Source organism: Lepisosteus oculatus, chromosome 19, assembly GCF_040954835.1.
Source record: "Lepisosteus oculatus isolate fLepOcu1 chromosome 19, fLepOcu1.hap2, whole genome shotgun sequence".
Classification (NCBI taxonomy): domain Eukaryota; kingdom Metazoa; phylum Chordata; class Actinopteri; order Semionotiformes; family Lepisosteidae; genus Lepisosteus; species Lepisosteus oculatus.
In genome coordinates, this window is record NC_090714.1 from 15,359,368 (window position 1) to 15,381,898 (window position 22,531).

General features: G+C 47.0%; 1 protein-coding gene across 1 annotated transcript in view; it reads left to right on the forward strand.

Annotated features, from left to right (window-relative positions):
* LOC102689888 (multidrug resistance-associated protein 1-like) overlaps positions 1–22,531 on the forward strand; it is a 30,049-nt gene that overhangs the window by 1,257 nt on the left and 6,261 nt on the right. The window contains exons 2-22 of the mRNA XM_006637178.3: positions 4,170–4,346; positions 4,699–4,824; positions 7,392–7,529; positions 10,552–10,677; positions 12,210–12,271; positions 13,086–13,217; positions 14,115–14,315; positions 15,418–15,595; positions 15,722–15,883; positions 16,219–16,311; positions 17,304–17,507; positions 17,764–17,910; positions 18,215–18,302; positions 19,171–19,237; positions 19,352–19,478; positions 19,787–19,963; positions 20,571–20,738; positions 21,162–21,345; positions 21,614–21,695; positions 21,804–21,921; positions 22,159–22,366. Of these exons, the coding sequence (XP_006637241.2) occupies positions 4,170–4,346; positions 4,699–4,824; positions 7,392–7,529; positions 10,552–10,677; positions 12,210–12,271; positions 13,086–13,217; positions 14,115–14,315; positions 15,418–15,595; positions 15,722–15,883; positions 16,219–16,311; positions 17,304–17,507; positions 17,764–17,910; positions 18,215–18,302; positions 19,171–19,237; positions 19,352–19,478; positions 19,787–19,963; positions 20,571–20,738; positions 21,162–21,345; positions 21,614–21,695; positions 21,804–21,921; positions 22,159–22,366 (2,965 nt within the window). The remainder of the gene's footprint in view (positions 1–4,169; positions 4,347–4,698; positions 4,825–7,391; positions 7,530–10,551; positions 10,678–12,209; positions 12,272–13,085; positions 13,218–14,114; positions 14,316–15,417; positions 15,596–15,721; positions 15,884–16,218; positions 16,312–17,303; positions 17,508–17,763; positions 17,911–18,214; positions 18,303–19,170; positions 19,238–19,351; positions 19,479–19,786; positions 19,964–20,570; positions 20,739–21,161; positions 21,346–21,613; positions 21,696–21,803; positions 21,922–22,158; positions 22,367–22,531) is intronic.

Here is a 22,531-nt window from a genome sequence, read left to right on the forward strand (position 1 = left end):
TTTATGGTTGTATCTGGTAGATCACATTTATCCATATGTGGAATCTTTCTCTTGAACCTTAATTTTGTTCATTTGAACAGAAACAAAAGCACATTTTTATTTTCGTTATTTTCAACTGATATTGAGACATCAAAACAAAATTCAGCTAGTGAAAATCAGCCACAAAATGCCCAAAGAATACAATGATAAGCATTTAAATGTCTCCTGATTTTCAAAACCAATCTGCCAAGCCAATCTAGATTTTATTGATTAGGTAGATCAACAATAATGATATACTCAGATTCTATAGTGTCAGATTGCAAATGAACAGAGTGCCTCCTAAACGATCTCAAGATACCCATGGCATTTCCTCATTCATTTAAATAGGAAATTCTGGTGAGAAAGATCTACACTTAAATAACAAACAATAATCAAAAGAAGAGTCTGTCAAATCCTGCAGATCTAAGAAATCTCAGTGATCTCAACCCTCAGTCTCAACTCCTGATAGCTCATCTAACTATTACAGACTTTGCTGGCCTGGATTTCCCTTAAGAAATAATGCTTTCATAGTTACATCACAGCGTAAAAATGACTTTTTCAACAGAATCTGAGCCAGCCTGTAATCACATCTGCTTATCAAGATGAAATATCAATTGTCTCTTCTCCACTTTTCTTAATAATAATATTTCATACAGGATGTGAGGGAAGAATTATATTCTCATGGCAGGAGCAAAATTTCTAAATGATGAAATTGAACTGCAGTTCACCATTTCTTGGTGTTCTTTGTGCTTGTCGTTGGAGCGGTGTATCTCACTGCTCACTCTTGCAAATAAACAGCGTATCTGAGGATGAGTAAGAGTCCTCGTCAAGTTGAGACAGACGCGAGTCTCTGATGGAAGAGTCTCCGTCTAGACGTGAGAGTCTCTCCACACTTTCATTGAAGTTTTGGCACAAGATCATACAACCACTTGTGCCTACAAGATCAGGAAAATCCGCTGTAACAGCACTAAAGCCCTCAAAAATGCATGGATAATCATGCTAATAAGTGGGATTTCTCTATAAACTGGAATTAGCAGATTACAAATGGGTCAAGAACAAGATCTAGGGAGCACTGAGGCTGCTTGCTCCAAATGTTCACACTTACTAAGATGCAGATGCCTGATCCTGAACAGAGCATCATTCCAGGGTTCAGTCTTGGTTTTGAAAACTGAACTAAAATGAATGTTTTGGAGTGTCGTGCAATCAGCTGGAAAAAAAGAAAAGGCACTTCATCTTGTAGGTAATCATGCCTTGGGCCACAGGGGGCCTAACCTAGCCAGTGTAGATGCAGTGCTCCCCCAGTTCCAGATTCATCAGAGATTGAGTAGACATGCCCCCCGTGTGAGGCTGGCCAGTACCTGGATGGGAGACCTCCTGGGAAAATCTAAGGTTTAGTTTTGTGTTAGTGAGACCAGCAGGGAGCGCTCACCCTCTGTGGGTCCTAATACCCCAGTATAGCAATGGGAACACTATACTGTAAAAAAGGTGTCGTCCTTCAGAGACATAAAACCAACTAATCCCAAAGCGTTTCTTGAAAAGAGTAGGGGTGTTACCCCCAATGTCCTGGCCAAATTTCTCGCTGGCCTTTACCCATCATGGCCTCCTAATAATCCCCATCTATGAACGGGCTTTATGACTCTGCTCTCCTCCCAACTGAGAGCTGGTGTGTGGGGAGCGTACTGGTGCACCATGGCTGCCATCGCATCATCCAGGTGGGGCTGCACACTGGTTGTGGTGGAGGGGATCCCCATTACCTGTAAAGCTCTTTGAGTAGAGTGACCAGAAAAGCACTATATAAGAGTAAGGAATTATTATTATGCCTAAATTGTTTAACATAACCAGTATCTGGTCAGTGTGTCTTCAGCTCCAACAGCAGAGGTTAAGGAGATACTTGCAATTCACATTTCAGGGTTGTGTCATTCCAGCTTAAAATGAAACAACAAACCCTAACCTACTCTGAACTCACCAACCTTGTACTCTGCAAACCCCTGCGTCCTTGCCCTCGCCTTGACACGTGCCTGCACTGGGTGTGTGGTCAGCCTCCCTCAAAACACTTCTTGCCAGACCTATCGGTTTGCACTGTACCCAGTAACCCCAGGACACTGGGCTAAGCACAAATGTCTGGCCCAGGACTGCTGTGTACTTAGTGGCTCCAAACCCTGCTCCCCAGTGCAAAGGGCATCTTCTCCTCCAGTAAACATCATCCTCAGCTGGTGCTGAGGCGCTGCCAAAATACATAAATACATATAGATAACATATTTTTACAGGATGAATTTCTGGCAGAAACATATGATTTCATTTTGTGTTTTGCTTTCTTTCAATCACCCCTTCAACTCAGCAGATGGAACTGAATGCACCTGAGGAGAAACAAAGTAACAACAGCATTAATACACGTCCCACTGTTCACTTATCATGCTGTTGTCTGCACTCTAGTTAGTCAGACCTGGAGGCCTTCCAAAGACACGGAGTGACCTGAGCAAACTGTAGCCACCACTCAGGAAAGTGCGTTCTAGACCAGAGTTATTCTGTAACCACTAAGGGGATCAAGTATTCCTCCCCACGTTTTAGTTTCTTAGCCTATTGGTTCTTTAAAAGCGTGCATCCGTGTTTGCCTTTGCAAAACTCAGAATAATAAGAGAAAAACGCAGTCATGGGCAGTGAGGTTGCGTCTCGCAAACATGGCCTTCTGAGTTTCTGGGGCAGCCACTAAAACCATTACCACTTCTATGTTTAATCTGCGGTTCCGCTCCACTCCAACTGCCCTGCAATTGGCGGGAGTGAACAACGATTATATTGCAAGCTGTTTTCAAGCCTAGACAGCAACCTAGCTCCATGGAGAAGCACAAGACAGTAATGCATCCTCCAGCTCCTCCGTAGCTCATCTCTGCTGAGGTGTATCTATTTTCTCAGCCTCATTTACATTGCCTGCCATGAGAGCACCAACTGCCCGTTTGTGAGACACAGTACAGTACGTAGGGTTGTAAAACGAAACAAATGCTTTGCATACATGAATTTAATTGATGAGAGATTCACCTTTATGCTGTACCCTGACTCTCTGGGACCGTTTTCCCTTTTGCTTCATAAGATCAGGACAGGGTTATCTGGTGCCTCCTGTAAAATCCGATCATCACTAACGAAACCTCAATGATAACCACAGCAACAGTAGATGCGGAGAAACAGGGCACGCTAAAACAGAGGACTTAGAGGAGTATTTTATTTCCTTACTTTTTTTCGTGGGTGTACTGTATGTTGACTGTGTGCTGTTTTATGGTCTCTCCCAGCCACAATCAACGCAGAGTGTGTCAAAAGTGAACAGTAAGGTGTTAATGCTCCCCAACAGTGCTATGCAGAAAAGCAGACACCACAGAAAGCCCATGGCAAACTTATGGCCTAACTGAGATTAAGGCCCAGAGCTGTGCGGAGGAGGAGAACAGCTTATGTAAGGTGCTTGCCTGCTCTGCCCAGGGCCACTCTAAGCACTCCGAATCCTCACCTACCTTCGGCTGGACCTGTGGTTTTGGGCTGCCGGGCCTGCAGTGGTGGGGTGTTGTGTAACGGAGAAGCAGCTGGAAGGAATTGTGGTTGTTCCACTCATGTCCCAAGTCTCTGCCCCAAAAGCGGCGAGGATGAGCTTAGCCACAGCGCCCCACCATTAACCACTTCCTCCCCAGATGAAACTGCAACAACAACTTTTTAAAACATTTCTGCCACCAGTGATTCATCAGAAACAAAATCCTCCTTGGTCTTTCAGAGACATTGGCTATTTGCACATTGGCTAAAGCAAAGATCAAGCCATTGATCAAACAAACTCTCCAGAAAACAGGTTTTCGCATGGCGGATGGCCATCAGCCATCATCTCTGATACTGACTCAGCTTTCTAAGCAAGAAAAATCATTAGAAGACTAGAATACCTGGCCGCAAATGTGTTGATTCATACTGTACCTGCTGCAAAGCAAACAGACGGTAGGGTCCACAGACCACATTTCTCAACACCGGAGTGTCAGTCATGCTTGTTTTTCATGTTCCCTGAAAAGAAAAACAGGCTAAAGGCTTAGAATCAAAATCTTTACCAAAAGGAACAGGAATAAAAGCCTTTCCGTGCCGCTGACAGGCAACAGATCACATTTTGACCTCTGCCTGTCCTTTCACAGGACTGGAACCGGACCTGGTACACTCCCAACCCGGACCTGACCCAGTGCTTCCAGAACACGGTGCTGGTGTGGGTCCCCTGTGTCTACCTCTGGGTCTGCGCGCCCTTCTACTGCCTCTACCTGCACTGCTACGACCGCGGGTACATTCGCGTCTCCTGCCTCTGCTGTGCCAAGATGGTGAGTCACACCAGAGGGGCGCTGGACTTTGATGCTGCTACAGATATCAGTGTACCACAGCACAGAGCTGCCAGACGCAAAATGTCCCGTCAGAGCACGTCGAATATTGAGAACCTGTTCGTTTTTTTTAAAACCGATTCCCTCGTCAGTTACGGGACTTAAGGAATGCAACGGTTTTTCTGTTACTGATCAGCCCTATAAAACGCTGCAGCTGACACAGGAAGAGAGGAAAAACGAGAAGAGCAGGGAAACGATGAAAGTCCATGTTCCCAACAGAGCAGGATGTGGGCTGACTACAGCCAGGTGTTCATTTTTCCATCTCTCTCCCTCCCTTGCTCCCTGCTGTCCGCAGGTCCTGGGGTTCCTCTTGGCCTCCTTCGGCTTTGTGGAGTTCTTCTACATCCTGCTGGAGAGGAACCGAGAGATCCAGCAGCACCTGGTGTTCCTGCTCAGCCCCGTCATCCGCAGCCTCACTGTGGTAACCTGCTCTTTTGCCTCTCTTCTGCTTTTCCTGGTGCAAAGCAACTGAAGTGTGTGCCAGGTCCCACTGCTGGGGATATTAGGGTGAAGAACGGGCCTCCTCATGGGCAGAGTGAATGCATTTCATAAGCATGGAGAAACCATAGGAGGTGTCAAAGCTACAACATACTGTAACTTACTCTGGTAAAGTGTCCTGTAGGAGGGTAATACAAAAAGTCATGTCCCCTTCGTAACTACAGTCCAAAATCGGAACACAAGTCAAGCCTAGAGGCTCATCAGGCCAGAGCTTATCCTGGTGTCTGACACTGAGTGTGTAGACGGGGTCTCAGCAGTGGATTTAATTAGCTGGCTAGATGGATAAAAGCACTTGGCTACAATCGTCCAGTTAGGAGCCCAGCTCCCCTGCTCTCACGCTGTCCTGTTTACCCTGCCCGCTCGAAGAAGAAAGAGAGGAAGTGATGAGCTGCCCACGAGAGGTGAGGTCAGTCCCTGTAGTCAACAGTTAGGTGCTGTCAAGGTGAAGAGGGGGCGTTGCTTTGGCAGAAGAGTCCTCGGCGATTTAGGACAGATAGAGAACGGGAGGGAGCCCGGAGGTCTGGCAGTGACCCGCAACCGCGCTCCTGTATCAATAGTCCCTGTTCCCCACCAAGGTCAGACAGCCCCTGCGCACAGACAGCCCTCCCAGACTCAGACACCCTGCCCACATGTGGTCAGCGCAGACACCAATGTCAACATCTCCAGCCAGAGCGTGCCCCAGGCACAAAGAGACACTTCTTGAGAGAAACACTGAGCTTTTAACGTTCCCAGACCACCTCGTGGGGGCAGACTGCTTTTCTATCTTGTTGTTCGCATCCAGAAATGCAGCAGTGTAGTACTTTGACACCCACGGCTTTGACACTGCGTCAAAAGACCGAGCTCTTCCTTCCATCGTTCAGACGTCAGACAGCTTATGGTGGTCTGACAACGCGCAAAAAACCCTGAAAACAAGCTTCAACACATTCTTTGATTTTATTGCAAAACTGCGGATGCTGTCGGATTAGGCTACAGCTCACCGCAGCCTTGTATAGGACTCAGTGGTTTTTGAAAATGGATGGTGCAATCCAAAGTGGGCCAAAACAAAAAATCTCATGATCGTGATCAGAATATTTTCAGAATTAGCGAAAGGCCTGTAAGAGAGCACAACACACCACAACAACTTCACCTTAACTCAAGGCTCCTAGAATCTGAGCAGCAGCACTCACACAACAATAAATTATTATCAGAGGAGATTAAAGAATATAACTTATCATTAAACGCATCTTACCTCCATAACTCAATACAAATACTATCCCTGCTGGCTGACTACAGAGTGAGCCGTGTTGCACCATGCTTGTAACTAAACGCCTCTCTAATATTTATATACTATTCTTGTATATCTATATATACTATCTTGGCTTTATGGCTTATCTTTATTTCTCTCCATTATCTCCTCACATTAGTTTATTAAAAAAGTAATCAATAAACTAAAGTGTAACCAAAGCAACTAGCACATTAAAAAAAAAAACAGAGCTCCAACAGTTCAATCTGTCTTCAACACACACTGTAAGGAGTGCAGAAACGTCATGCTTATGGCCTGTCAAAATGCACTGATTACCTAAGCCTGTTCCGACAAAAGAAATGCACAATAAAACCCCTCACCCTGAGTACATTCAGCAGATCAGCCGTGCTGCTGTGAAGTCTTGGTCGTCACTGAGGGACACTGTAAAGGAAAAGACCCCCCTCCCCCCTTCAGAGCAGTAGGTGGATGAAGTGCATTACTTCACTCCAAACACAGCCCATCCTCGGTAATTACATAGAAACTGCGCTTCAATGTAAATAGCTCTTTGCATCATGGTTTGCTCATTCCCGATGCATGGTATAGAGACAGCCGGGAAAGACTGCCGGCCAATGGCAGAGGAGGCGCATTCCTGGATGATGCTTACAAAGGGAAGTGGGATAAGACAGTGGGATGTGAATTCCAGTATGGTTGCTGCCTCAGTGAGAAAGCGGAAACGTTTTCTGATTACTCAGGGCTGGAGAGAAGCCGCTGAGTGCAGTTAGTCTGTAACTGGCCCTGCTGGCAGAGCGGCACCCCCACCTGATTCTCCCCGTTCCCGACAAAGCCAAACTCTCGGACATGCTCTGCTCCGCAGCGATTCCCAAGATTCTCCCGGCCAGACGCTGACATACTGGGAATATAATGCTCATTTCGGATGAAATGAGTCATTTTGGATGGGAAAATGCCCTCTCCGGTGCAGCGCTTAGATTTTGATCTTGCTATTAGGAACCCAAAATGTAGTGCTTGAGGAGCTCATTTCAACCCAATCCTGCAGTGTGCAGAGCCAGGCAACCCTGGGGGAGGAGCCCAGCTCCAGGATCTGGTCCGCGACTGCCTGACAGTAGATGTTAAAGAGACCTTTTACGAAGGAATTTCAGCAGAAATTGCCGGGATAGGAAAACAGCTTCTAAAGGGTCGAGATTCTTAGAGGCTGAAGAGCAGCTGTATGTGCTCAGAGCTGTCCGTGATGGAATCCTATCTTTCCCCAGGTGCTGGCGGTCTTAATTATCCAATTTGAGCGGGTCAGGGGCAGCCGCTCCTCGGCCTTCCTGTTCCTGTTCTGGCTGCTGGCCGTGGTGTGCTCCCTGGTGCCGCTGAGAGCCAAGATCCAGCTGGCCATCGACGAGGTGAGCAAGGCCCTTACTTCCTTTGTAGTGAAGAATCTCGCTCGTTTTAACAAGGAAAGCGGCGAAGATAGCTGTTGCTAACAGGTCTCAGTCTTGGGTTTCTTCTGAGTCAAGATCAGCATAGGCATCTTGTCCAGATCTACCGGTTGTAATCCAATCAGGGCAGAAGGCTTTTCTCATCGTGTAGTTCCCAGATCTGCACTGGTTTCCTTCATGTTTCATTCTTACCCTCAAATCTTCCCAGCATGCTTAGCATGTGTGTCATTGTCTGCCGATGGCTGTCCTGGACAGTGACTCAATTGTTCTGGAGCTGAAAGGATGTGTTGGCAGGGCGGTGTCTTCAGGGCAGCTGCCATGCCCTTGCCGATAGCACTGGCCACATCTCCTGTGAGATGACACAGCTGCCACTGTTAGGTCCCATCGTCTGCTGGCTGGAGTTTCCCTTCATTTTCTTCCAACTCCTTCACAGACATGGCAATCATGGTCTGCCCCGGGCAGACACAGTATAAAATAGACATTTTCTGCATCCGTATGTATATAAAAGAGCTTGTGTTTTTATAGTGTCTAGCGTTACGTTCCCATGCTGTTGATGAGACTGCAGATAGTGAATGTGGTGTGTGGCCAGACATGGCTCTCACAAACCAGGAACCACTGCTTCTTCCTCTTGGCCTGGGAATGCTGGAAGGCCAAAATGACATCATCTCTTACACAGAGATGACCCTGTGTGGACACTGCCACCTTCAGCGCGGCTCTCCCCAGACTCTCAGCTGACGTTGCTGAAATAGGGCTCTTCTTGGGGACCACCACTACAAGCGCAAGGGGGCTCAGGAGTTGTCACCCCTGTAGCCAATCGGCTTCAGCTCCTTCATGAAGGCTCTCTTCAAGATGCCTAAGAGCCTCTTCTAAGTGGCTGTTCTAATGAAATGTAGGTTACATTTGCAAAGCTTTCCCTTCAGTCCTTAGAGGGCTACTTCAAAACCAGACCCAACGCAGTCACTGCCACAATGACTTTAGTGACACAGCTCTAAACTGCAATGCAGTTTAACATACAAATACATGTTTTCTTAACTTCTGTACACCATTCACAGAAAGAGGTATCTGTGTTCATCTCTGTCTCAGCAGGCCACCTCTGTGTCTTGCTTCCTTGTTTCCTAGAATGCATGAAACATGGTTAGAGTTATTTGATATTTGGCGTCATTTCAGCTCTAGATCAAAACCGATTATACAGCAACAACGATTGCTAGTGGCCAAAGACACATTGCAGACAGATGTTTATTTTTCCAGAAAGTTCGGATGCTAATTACTCTGGCTGTAGGAGTGAAATGACACCACTACTTGTGTGCAATGAATACCTCTCCTATATTCTTCTGTTCTTTACTGCCTTACAAGTCGCCTCTACCTGTATAAAAACAGCAAATAGAAACAATCCTGTTTTGCACTGAGCCGTCCATCTATGCACACCATTCTCCACAGTGCATTAGAAATAGCACAGCTGTCAGTTTCTGCGGTATCTTGTTTTGCACAAACCACAATTCTCCCAGCACTGCTGTGCATTATAATCATCTGGCTAAAAAAGTAGCTGAGTTGAGCGGGGTCATGTTTACAAGACTGAATGCTTCCTTCTAGGTCTTGAGGGGGTCTTCACACAACCACATGAGCCTAAGGAATCTGACCCATATTTCCTGCCAGCTAGCTCCAGTGTTTTTCAGGCTCAGGCTCCAGCAAGTTTGTCCTCAGTGCTCTTCCCACACCCTGCCCCCTCCCACAGGGCCTCCTCTCCCCTTGGTCCACTGCCCCACCCCCGCATGGAGCAGATGTTTACTGCAGGATCTCAAGTTAGCATGTGCTCTGGCACCAAAGGAATAGGCCTGGTACTGTGCAAAACTGCTAAGAGACATGCACACATCCTGTGGCACATTCACAACAGTAAATCTGTGGTCCAGTGTACCGTAGCTAGACTGGCAGGTAGCTTGTCCATGCTACTCAGGTTGTCACTTCTGTTCTAATGGGCATGCTGGGAAATGGGTGGATGTCAGGGTGAGGAAGTACTCAGTGGGATCTTGGGAGTATCTGACGCTTTGACAAGAACTCATGCCAATTTGCTTTTGTCACATGACATCAGCAGTGCCCGACTGCAGCAGACTACAACACTATAGTATTGTTGTAGGATTCTGTCACATTTTTAGGATTTCCAGTAAAAGAGAATTCCTCAGCTCTTTTTCTTGAGCCCTTCATATACTGGGCTTGGCCAAGGTTGTCAAATCACAGTGTTGACTGACAGTAACTCTACTGCATGCTAAAGGGTCATCTGTAAATTCCACCTTAGAACTAGAGGAGAGGCTCTGTGCTTGAGATGGCAGGATATTAAAGCTGTGAGTTTAAAGAACCTGTTCCTCTTCGGACTGAACAGGAACCAGAGAAGGCTGTCATAGGGTCATTATTACTAACAGACCTTCGTATCTTTAACACAATGCCTGCCAACTCCTAATCATAGTTCTGAAGAGGGTGAAGAGCCAGTGTCCTGAAGTGCAAATTGAGGGACTTCCCCTCCCCCTGGCACTGAGAATCTGCGCATGCGACCAGCGACAAGCTGTTTCGAAAAACAAGCACTTATTATCCAAGTCCCTCAGCAAAAGATGATCTAAGTGTGTGCTGGAACACAAAACCTCCTTCTGATCAAGACTTTCCGAACTGTAGGATGCTACACAGGAACACGAGGATATACGGTACATCGGCCAGCCAGCGGTCAGTTTCTGCACTGTTAATTAGAAACACTCTTTTCCGCAGAGAATGATCAGGACATGAAACTGACTGCTGGTTACTATTAGATTACCAAGACGCCTATTTCCTCAAAGCCTAGATTAGCTGCTTAGGCTTGGGAATCACTTGTGTGTAGGAAAATGGGAGGTGGCAGGAAAGAGATGCTTTGTCTCGCAGTAGGACAGCCAGTTGAACTGTGAGCGTGGAGGTGATCTCCGGGCGGACGAGCTCCGGTCCTAAGCCAGTGTTTTCTGTGCCACAGGGTTTCTCTGCAGATGCTGTGCGCTACCTGGCCTTCTTCTCATACTTCACTCTGCAGCTGGCCCAGCTGTTTCTCTCCTGCTTCTCCGACCAGCCTCCTTACACCCGTCGGCCTGTCAAAGTCCCGGTAAGCAAGCAGATCCCATCACTCCAGGTCTCCTGGAACGCTCGGAAAGCTTCCTTTAAATAAGGCAGCTGCATCCGGAAAGAGCCTGGAACTTACCAATAAATATAACTTTGATATCACTTATCATTTATGTATTAAATAAGAAGAAGACGAAAGTGAGTGTGAAAAAGCTACCCAGTCATGTACAGTAGCTGATACCTATACTTTGGCTTCATTCAAGAAACAGCCAGAGGAGATCTTCAGATCATTGGGCCAAGTTGGGCTCTCAGGTTTGATGATCCTCTCTCTGATGTTCTCAGCGGATGCGATTAAAGTCCAATCTGTACTGAAGAAAATATATTTACTTAAATATAGCTTGCACGTGTTGTCGGATATCAGGAATTTAAAATTACAACATGTTATTACTCCGTAGCATGCCCTGGCATTAAAAGCAAGCTGACTACAGCTGCAAGCGTGTGGCTTTTATAAAAATAATAATGATTTTCCTGTTATTGCTCATGTGTATTTTGAGCCGCCACTTTCTCTTTCCCTCTCGCCTGGCCTGTCTTGCGGTGCCAGCCTCCTACCCTGGCTGGCACAGGTTTCCTGTGACGGCAGTGAGAAAGGTCTGAGTGTATCAGTGGGAGTTGGGGGGGGGGGCTAGGCTGCCCAGCCGATCCAGCGGTCTCACTAGAAGCTCTTGGATGAGGCCCAGAGCCTCAGCCGCGCCTCTCTATGATTCTCCACGGGCTGGCTGTGAGCGAGCTCCCTCTCAGCGGCTCGAGCTGAGCTCATTTTCTAAAATTGGGGAAATAAAGCAAGAGTCACCTCTTGCCCCACCCAGCCCTGCCCTCTCCTGCAGCTTAGGTCACATCGTCGGCGACTTCGGGACGAACGCTTGATCCAAACCGGCCGTGACCTACTCCTCTGGCCCCGAGCACACATGCAGAGTCCCCAGAATCAGGCTCTGGGGTCTGCCCGTAGCGGGTAGCTTTCCGCAGGCAGACGGCTCCAGCAGTGCTGAGGCGACAGACAGCGAGATGGTTTGTGAGAGGCACACCCTGCATCAGCGGCCTGTCCTGATGCACTGCCTCTCTCCCTCACATCCTGGGCAGAGTTACTCACAGCATCCCAGCGTGAGCTCCTGTGAGGGGGCGAGGTTTTTCAATAAAGACGGCTGCTGTTAGCCACATACCTCAGTGACTGCTGATTTCCGCTCAGCCCTGACCTCAGAGCACCCTCTCCATCTGCTTTTCGCCAAGAGGAGCCAGAGAGTGTGTTTCTGTTCAGACATTTAATTACCCAGTACAAGGCAGCTTTATCATCCCACAGAGCTCAACGACAGCTCACGAATACTGACTCCACAACTGTGGCACAGAGAGGCACGTTCTAAATAGTAAGGTACAAGCCCCAGTGAATTCAGAATGCTCATTTCTTGTGATTTCATGAAGCTTAAACTACTGCCCTTAAACAAAATAAGTCACTTAAACGAGCCTTCTGTATTTGATCCGGCAGATTGCAGATCTCTTACCTGCTGTTTTTAACTCCCACAGAACCCTTGCCCCGTGCAAGATGCCTCCTTCTTATCCAAGATCCTCTTCTGGTGGTTCAGTGGGTAAGAAAATCAAAATCGTCTTTATTGTGTTTCTACAAATTTCTTCACTAATGGGATGCACTCATCTCCTTTGCCAAAGAGAGGATAAAACTAGTCCTGTTGGTGTCTTTGGCCAGATCTACAGTAATAGCTGGGTGAGGCTATTGACTAGCTATGTATTCCCAGAGGTTTCCTCATCAGGGGGCGCGATTGCAATTGGGAAAACCCCTTCAGTAAAAATCTAATTTTGTTGGCCCTTACATTTTTCATTTATATTTTTTTTTCTCTTTGGCAATGCCAGACTCCCCTCCCACTTTGCATAAGACAATATGTTTTTTTCAGTTCATTCACATAGTTTTACGTAACAAGCTTGATTGCAGTAGGAACAAGTAATAGGTTTACTACTGTATATGCTGAAAAGAGAAGAAAAGAAACACGGGTGAAGAAGAAGCCAAAACGTTGTGTTTTCTTTCTTTTTCTCTTTTCAGCATTGAATAAACCTATTACGTGTTCCTTTGCAGCCTACGCATGCTGACGCAGCTGCCCACCTGAATTGATTGCAGTAGTTTAAAAGTCAATTCAGTGAGCAGATTACAAAGAGACAACAGCACTGTTATCATTGGGCTTATTTCTGATGTGAAACAACTTCACTCTCTGTGCTTTTAGATTGAGCTTCTGCATAGACTTTCAGCTTTAAGCTTTCAGCTTCAGTAAAAATCTAATTTTCTACACTTACAAAAGTACCTGAAAAATAACTCACCTTGAAAAGACTGGCTGACGGACTGGCTTCTTCGTCAAAGTCGCCGAGGTAACTGGCCTTCCTCTGTCCATCCAGGCTGGTGGTGAAAGGTTACCGCAAGCCACTGAAGGCCGAGGACCTGTGGTCACTGCGGGAGGAGGACAGGTCTGACAGGATCATCTCTGACCTGGAGAGGGAGTGGACAGCCCAGTGCACCAAGCTGCAACAGTACGTCCCCCTGTCCCTGATATGCACGTGCAGTGTTGGGGGGCAGTTATATTTAAAAAGCAATCCATTACAGTTATACATTACTTGTGTGAAGGATGACTTTTTTCCATTTAATAAGATGTTAAAATTACTTTCAAGAGGGGTTGCATTACTTTACATAGAAACTATCCGCAAACTTCTGTAATCACTGTAACTGATGATGGTTACAATTGGATTCCCCCAGCCTCTCATTACTGTTAAAGATGTTGTCTCTTACACAAGTGACTGTAATTTGTAATGGATTACTTCTGGAAAGGAACTTTCCCCAGCACTGGGCACATGCTATTTGCATGCATGCATGCATTTGCAAGCTCTACAACTTGAAAACAAAAAACTGAGCTGCTGAAGACTTTCTCGGCTGAGGCCCCTGGGTTTTGTTAAGACAAGCTTTCCAGACTGGACAGCAGTACAGTTTTCAATTTAAAAGGGAAAAGTAGATCAAAGCAAATTCAATGGAGACACAATGTCAGAGACCAGGGGCCTGAGCCATTATATTACTTAACATGATAAAACTGCTTCAGTTTCTGTAGCATTAAAACTACGTTGCTCATACGTCAGAGGTCATCTAATGAAACTGTGTTTTATGGCAGGTGGCAACAGTCAACATGTAGTTTAGCCTCCTGGAAAAGATGTTTTAAAATAAAGTTCAATTGTTCCGATGATTTTAATAAATTACATTACTGTATGTCAAATCAGGAAACAGGCGTGACTTTCCTGTGCTCATCCAATCTGAGGTTTTATTGTCCTTTCTAAATAATTATAATAAAATCCTTTTAGAAGAGAAAGGAAAGCATTGTTGCAGCCAGCAGCCAGAGGGCCAGCCTGCGCTGACTGTACCTGTGTGTGTGTGTCTGTCAGGCAGGAGAAGTCCCTCAGTGCCCTCCCCGGCTCCAAGCTCACAGAACAGGCCCAGCTTCTCCGCAAGCTGCACCGGGAGCAGAGCTCCGGGTTCTCCCTGCTCCGAACACTCGCCCGCTCCTTCGGACCCTACTTCCTGACTGGCACCCTGTGCCTCATAGTGCACGACGCCTTCATGTTCTCCATCCCTCAGGTGCTCAGGTGAGAGGAAACAGCCGGCCGGACCAGAGAGCTTGTTACAGTACCTTATCATGGAAATTAAAACTTCGTTACAATCGTTACACTCAAAAATATTGCAGGCTACAAGCCCATATAATCATTAAATTATGGCTTGCAAAGGAACCACAACCTAGCTGTAGAGCCATTTATTGAATCTCTTAAATTAAAAACAGAAGCATGCTATTGAGTCCTAAGTATGTACTGGCAAACATCATGAATGTTTTCCAGATGTTACCATGAATTTCAATGCAAAGCATTAGGGATTCACCATAAAAGCTGACCTAAACAGATTTTCTGCTGTTGGTCCCTAAAGATTTTGATTTCTCTTGTCAAAAAAAAAATTCCATCTACCACTCTGGATGTGGTAAACTTCACAATTCATTAATTCCTTGCCATCCGTGTCCAATGTGACCTATTTAGCTTTTCCCTGTAGTTGCAGCATTGCAACTTCTCAAGGTTCTTAATGGTTGGTTTGTTTGGCCACTAAGCGCCTTTGCTGAGTGGAGCTCAGTCTAGAAAGGCCTGGGGTGAGCAGAGGAAGTAACATAGCTGTCCACAGTAGTTCGATTCCACTGAGATGATTCAACAAGCGAGTACAGAGCATCTCCCACACAGACCTGTGTCGTCACAGCCCCACCAGCAGGGGGACACCAGGAGGGAGACTCTCTAAACAAAAAAGTGCTGAAGTGCTCAGGCTGCACCAGCTGACCACGGTCAGGCAGTGGCTGGCCAAGTCTGAGGCAAGCCAGGCTGCAAACAGCTTAATGTTTTCCATCTATGTCTGGCCTGGGGCCTTGGTTATAATCACAGTTGTATCAACACCTACTGTGAAAGAAAAGGGAGCCAACAAAGGAGTAGCACAGGCACCAAGCTTCAAGGGACACATACTTTGAACGCCCTGTGTCTCTGCAGTGCCTGTATCGCCAGAAGAGCTCAGTCTGAGTAATAACTGAAACGAATTTCTTTGCCTTACTGGTCTCAGCCATGATAACCAAGAGCAGCAGGAGGTTTGATGGGAAACATGAGGTAATCACACTCAACTCTCCAGCCTGTTGACAGCCTCTCTATTTTCTACCCCCCCCAGTTTCCTGCTAGGTTTCATGCGGGATAAGGACGCCCCCCTGTGGAAGGGCTATTTCTATGCAGCCTTGATGTTCCTCCTGTCCTGCCTGCAGTCTCTCTTCAATCACCAGTACATGTACTCCTGCTTCACCGTGGGCATGAGGGTCAAAACAGCCGTCATGGGCCTGGTGTACAGAAAGGTAGGGTTTGGAGGGCTGGCAGCTCAGCGCAGAAAGGGAATCAGACGTGCAAGCTCTGATTTATCTCTTAGAGGATGCAAAGACTCAACAGGTCCTCACCATCCTCTTCTTTTGCGTGTGCCGCAGTCCCTGGTCATCAACAGCGCTGCGCGCAGGACCTGCACGGTGGGAGAGATCGTGAACTTGGTGTCAGCAGACACTCAGAAGCTCATGGACTTTGTGGTGTACTTCAACGCGGTGTGGTTGGCGCCCATCGAGATCGGCCTTTGTCTCTTCTTCCTGTGGCAGGTAAGGGGTCCCGTGGAGACCAAGCAAGGGCACAAGTCCTCAACGTGGCTAAATTCCAACACTGATCTCAGGCTTTGCAGGATCCCCGCGGAGTTTGTTGAAGCAACTGACTGTCCAAATATCTGTGTTTTCTTTCTTGATTCTGGTTCAGTGTGAATGCTAAAAAAACAAAGAAAAGCCAACCGAGATTTAGCATGATTCGCATAAACAAAAAAGGAATTTGACATAACTTCAATATAGCACAGCGCTCCCTTTAAGCCCTGCCAGTGGTCACACAGCAGTGCCAGATATTTCATTACCGCTACCTCTCTCTCCCTCTCCCTCCCCCTGATCAGCACTTGGGTCCTTCGGCCTTGGCTGGGATAGCTACCGTCATCCTCATCTTTCCCCTGAACGGATTCATCGCCAAGCAGAGGAGCAAACTCCAGGTATTGTCAGCTCCCACCGGGCAAGAGGGAGAGGAGATCCCTGTGGGCCCGCTGCCCTGTCTCCTCTCTCCCTGTCCCACCGCTGGCTGGGATCAGAGTGGTGTGGCCGCGTGGGCTGGGGGCACACTCTCCCTATTCGGCCTTTGATGTCCCCATGTTACCCATATGAAAGTCAACCGCATAATATGCGCTATAAAATTTTTTATTGTTGTTTTGGATTTTTGTGTTTGAACGAAGCAGACTTTTGGCAGTGCTGCAGCGCCAATGGGAAAGGATGAACCACTTCCATATTTAAGTACTGAAAGGAGACACAACTGCAAAAACTCAGATTCTCTCCTAGCTGGATTTTGTGATGTTCTGTGACTGTAGCTGGTCACTGGAATATCAGCAAATACTGTGTGCCCTTGGACTGCAGATAATACTGCATGCTACCGAGCCGCAGGTATAAGGCAGATGCATAAAATATCTTACTCTCATTGATACAATAGTTATAACAAATGGAAAAATACTTTCATCTTACACCATATACGGGTAAACATTTCCTGCTCTGTCTGATAAATATACAGTATAAATAATTCTGCCACAGTGTCCCATGAATGAATAGCAAAACTAGATATATTTTCATTTTATCGTGTTAGTTTGATTTCTATTCCAAAACAACATTTTGGTCGAATGAAAAAATGAAGGGGGGAACAGATATTCTGTTAGTGATCAATGTATTGTTAATTGAGTTGAAACGACACACACAGCAGCGATGATTGCTGTCCATAAGCTAACCTCATCACTCCTGAGTATGTGGGTGATTTATCGACAGTTTGCAGAACGTCGATTGCTCACAAACTGGTCATTAATAGAATATCTAATAGCCCTCATTGAAGCATGACTCGTGGTTCCTGTGCAATGCTTTTCCCCGATACGAGGGCGGGTAAATGTGCTGTACCTGTGTCATGGTGACTCACGGGGGCCCCCCTGACGTCTTTGCCCATCGCCAGGAGGTGCAGATGAAGCACATGGATGGGAGGATCAAGCTGATGAACGAGATTCTGAACGGCATCAAGATCATCAAGTTCTACGCCTGGGAGAAGGCCTTCCTGGAGAGGGTGCTGGGCTACAGGCAGAAGGAGCTCAAGGCCCTGAAGAAATCCCAGATTCTCTACTCCATCTCCATTGCGTCCTTCAACTCATCCACATTCCTGGTAAGAACAGCGTCCTGTGCTTACGATGCAACAGTGGGGGAAGTGTTGAACGGGGCTGGTACTGTCTGGCCCTCTTTTCAAACTGAAGCACTGGTGGGGGGGTATCTTTGTTTCAACAACAGACTGAGACACAAGTTTGGGGATTAATTGTCCAAGCAGCCAGAAAGTTAGGGGAAAGGTATTTCAGGAACTGAAGACTAAAACTGCAGCAGCGACGTCTCTGAGTGGCCTGGTGTGTTTGGGTACTGTCCCTCAGATTGCGTTCGCCATGTTCGGGGTGTACGTGCTGATAGACGAGAAGAACGTGCTCGACGCCCAGAAGGTCTTCGTGTCCATGGCCCTGATCAACATCCTGAAGACCCCGCTGAGCCAGCTGCCCTTCGCCATGAGCACTACCATGCAGGTGAGGTCAGAGGTCACCGCCGTCACGCCACACCAGTATCCCACAACTGGGGGTCTAAATCCCTGTGCCTTAACTGGGTTACTCCAGTTGTCTCCTCGTCTTGCAGCACTAACGAATGGCTGTACTGCAGCCAGATGTGTCATTGCGCTTTCTTGATCCTGACTGGCTTCAATTAGATGAGCGCTGCAGCCAAAAGCTCAAAACAGAGAGGGTGGATTGGAAAAAAAAGTTAACAATCTCTGCGTTACTGTGATGGACGCTGCTGAGGGGGTGGAAACACTCAATGGGGTGGTTTGTTTTCCAGGCTTTCGTTTCTCTGAAGCGCCTGGGCAAGTTCCTCTGTCAAGAAGAGCTGAAAGCTGACAACGTGGAGAGAGCCCCCCTCAGCCCCGGTGAGTGAGCTCGGCCGGCCGATTCCTCTGTCCACTGATGGCCTGGGCTCGGACCCTCTCAATGCTGCCGAGTCGCCTCCCAGCGCTCCAGGACAGAATCCTTCGGCGTTGTTAGAAGAAGATGAGAAGAATCTCCTCGGGGGCGTTGTCTTTAACCCACCACACGTTCTGGCCCTTTGATAAGCCGTGAAAAAGAGCAGATAATCTTGAGTAGATAATAACCAGAAAAATCTGCTACAACTGTTCAGTTAAGAAGCAAACTTAAGATGTTTCGCAACGACAAAATATTACATATTGTTTACACCCCAGGAGTCAGTATTGGGGGATAACAGCCATACCAATCAAGGAAAACATATGTGAGATCTGACACCTACAGTAGCTAGCAGGAAGAAACTGGTTTAATTAGTTTTTCATTTTTCATCTTTCAACACTCCTCAAAAGCTCCTGGATATGTGCACATTCATTTTTAAAACGGTGGTTAATCAGGTACCTTGTAATTATAGACCCTGTAATTTACCAAGTCGCCAGGAGGGAATTCTGTGGTTTTTCTGTACGTCTCACTTCTCATCTTGTTACTGTGTTTCCTTTTTTAAGTGCAAAGCTTATGTGAGCCAGGGAAGGGTGTTGATTATGATTTCCAGTAGGCCCGGTAATGTTAGACTGGGGGATCATGATCACACAGGAAAATTGATGTGGACAGGATGCGCAGTCCAATTGAGAGATCAAACATTCACATAAATGATAACTGGCTGACCTGAAACTGGAAAATAACAGGTCCAGTAATTGAGCCCAACTCCGAGTTCATGTTGTCCTTCAATGTCTGGAATCCCCGACTGACCTCTCGTTCCATTGGTCTCTCCCTTTGAAGGGGGCAGCGTGGTGGTGGAAAACGGGACTTTCGGTTGGACCAGGGAAGGATCCCCCTGCTTAAGGAGGTCAGTCTCTTTGTTCTTTTTAACAGATAATCCAAGAACCGTTCATGCTCGGTATTGTACCGTGGGAACTTGACCGAGTTGTGCCTGAACCTGTATCTGTCCCCCTGTTTGCAGGATCAATGTCAGAGTCCCGCAGGGGGCTCTGCTGGCAGTGGTGGGTCATGTGGGCAGTGGAAAGTCCTCACTGCTGTCAGCAATCCTGGGGGAGACTGAGAAAAGGAGCGGCCGTGTCTTAGTGAAGGTACCACACTGTCCCTGAGCTCTCTGTCCCTCTGTCTGGAATTTCACTTGTCTGGAACTTAATACAGTTCTTACTGTTTTATTTAGGTAGACTGCTACTTGGTTACATGTGTAGACTAGGACTAATCCAGAGTGTGTCTCCTGTTATGAAACACGTGACAATATCTCACAACCAAATGTACTTAATTTTTTTTAAATTAAAAACAACTACATGTTAAAAACAACTGAGTGGTTCTGCATTCCAGACAGAACGGCCTGCGTCAGGCATCACAGGGTAACTCTCTCTCTGTTCTGTGACCCTGCGTGCAGGGCTCAGTGGCCTACGTGCCCCAGCAGGCCTGGATCCAGAATGCCACTCTGCGGGAGAACGTTATATTTGGGCGCGAGAAGAAGGAGGCCTGGTACCAGCGCGTAGTGGAAGCCTGTGCCCTCTTGCCCGACCTGGAGATCCTGCCTGCAGGGGACGCCACTGAAATCGGAGAGAAGGTAGCTCACTCCCAGCGCCCACACCTACTCCTCATCCGTCCTCCGCCTAATGGAGATGGGATAGTTCCTTAACATTTCAAGACCATGACACTTGTTGAGAGTAACACTTCACTCAATGATTTCAGATGCGTTTTTACTACTAACTGGAGGCCTCTAAGTTAGCATACACCAGGATACACCCTTGTGCACCATATTGTTTTGTCAAAATGTCTACTCGTTTTCCACAAAAAGAGCCTAGTACAAGAAATAACCATACCAAGTTTTTGCATTAGCATAAAGTAATCTAGCTGTCCTCTTTCCCGCAGAGTATTCTGTTTTATAGGATTACAGAAAATGCAGCCAGTAGATAGCTCATTCCAGGGGATAAGATGCCCTCTCTGCTGCTAAAAAAAGCACCACATAAGAGACTGGCTGATGATGAGTTTGAGCCATTGTAAGGAACAGACACTGCACAACCAACATAGGTGACACATGTACGACTCCATCTGCTTAGAAAGAGCGTTTTGCAAATAATTTTTTAGTCTGAGTTTAGGAGCAATAGCGGTCTCCAGTCAGAGCTTTTCAGACTCATGTCTGACCATCTAGTTGTGTGCGTCTCCTTGTCCAGGGTCTGAACCTGTCAGGGGGGCAGAAGCAGCGGGTCAGCTTGGCGAGGGCTGTGTACAGGAAGGCTGATGTCTATCTGCTGGATGACCCCCTGTCTGCAGTGGACGCCCATGTGGGACAGCACATATTTGACAAAGTCATTGGGCCCAAGGGCCTGCTGAGAGACAAGGTAACGCCCACACACTTACCTCACTTACTGGGATGTAAGCTCCCGTTCTCCCATAGTTTTAGTCCCATCACCTTGCTGGAATTGAGTACCACATACTGTAATACTTAAATACAAATCCAAAATGCAATTACAGAATAGAATTGTGTTCTATTTTAAGCACAGATTTCTACAGTTTAACCACATTTAACAATAACTTATGCAGCAGGTATATAATAGGGCATACAGAAAGGTATTGAGATAATACATGTCTGGCCTGTAAGTAGAAAAGTATAATATTTCCATTTCAGAGAGCTGATGAGATGTTGGTTGATTAACCTCATTGTACGAAGGACTGTATGTAATAAGGTTAAACTGTACTGATAGTGTTGTCTGTGTGCAATGTTCCTGTAATATAGTACTCCATGCTCATGTCCATGTTCACAGACACGTGTGCTGGTGACCCATGGGCTCAGCTTCTTGCCACAGGCTGACCTGATCTTGGTGCTTTCTGATGGGGAGATCACGGAGATGGGCTCGTACCTGGAGCTGCTGGGCCGCAACGGCGCCTTTGCCGACTTCATCCGGGTGTTCGCCAGCAGCGATCGCAAAGAAAGTGCCGTGCACAGAGGTGAGGAGCCAACACCTGTTTTCGCACCACAGAGGGATTCGTACTTCACTTCATCCTGATGTTCTTTACAGTCCTTTTAACAAAATATTTCACTGCACATTAATGTGAGAACATATCGTGGTACATTACCTAAAAGCTGATGCCATGTGGGTATTTTTCATACAACAAAATAAACAAATAAATATCTGGATCTTTCCCAATTCAATTCCCAATTGGTAATCTGCTAGACTGCTCCCTGTGTGGCATTTACAAGCTCTCTGCATTGCAGGTCCCAGAAAGTCCTCCTCCAGGCTCAGTGTGACTGACTATATGCCCGTTTCCAGAGACCTGTCCCAGGAGCAGCTCATAAGGTTTGTAGGCTGGCAGCCTGGAGTCTGTTTCTGAATGCTTCCCATCTGATCCTGCACACCAGAATGCATGCTGCTATCCTAACTCTCCCACGCTGCCTTCTTTCTCAGTGGAGATACCGGGAGCCCCAGCTTGCAGAATATGGAATCCAGGTCAGACTCAGACCAGGATGAGACCCCAGAGGATGCTGGGAAACTGACAGAGGCCGACAGAGCCCGAACTGGCAGAGTGAGTAATCGCCTTGCCTTGAATAAAACGCATCTTTTTATGAGAACTGTCTTCTATTGCCCACGCTGCAAGTTTATATACTGTACCAAATATCCCCTCATGTAGATTTCCAAACCAGATGCTTTTTTTGCTCAGTTATAAGACTGTTGCAGCCCTTTTGACTATTCTCAGGAGGGCCAATGCCTCTACCACGCCCAGATTCTAACTGTCTCTCATGGCCACTGGCTGTCCCTGCAGGTGAAGCTGGAGATGTACATGGAGTACTTCAAAACCATTGGTCTGGCCCTGATCCTGCCCATCATCTTCCTGTACGCCTTCCAGCAGGCTGCCTCGCTGACCTACAACTACTGGCTCAGCATGTGGGCGGATGATCCCATCGTCAACGGCACACAGCTTGACACGGACCTGAAACTGGGCGTGTACGGGGTGCTGGGCTTCGCACAAGGTGAGGAGCTAAGCCTCTTCCCCAGTCGGTCCTGCACACGACTCTGGCTTTCGGTTTGATTCCAGCAGCTTTAGAATATAGAGGATAGGGGTGATTAAGTTGTCTGTCCTTTCTTCACTGGCTTCCAGAGAGACTGAAGTCCAGGTTAAACAAAAACATTGACCC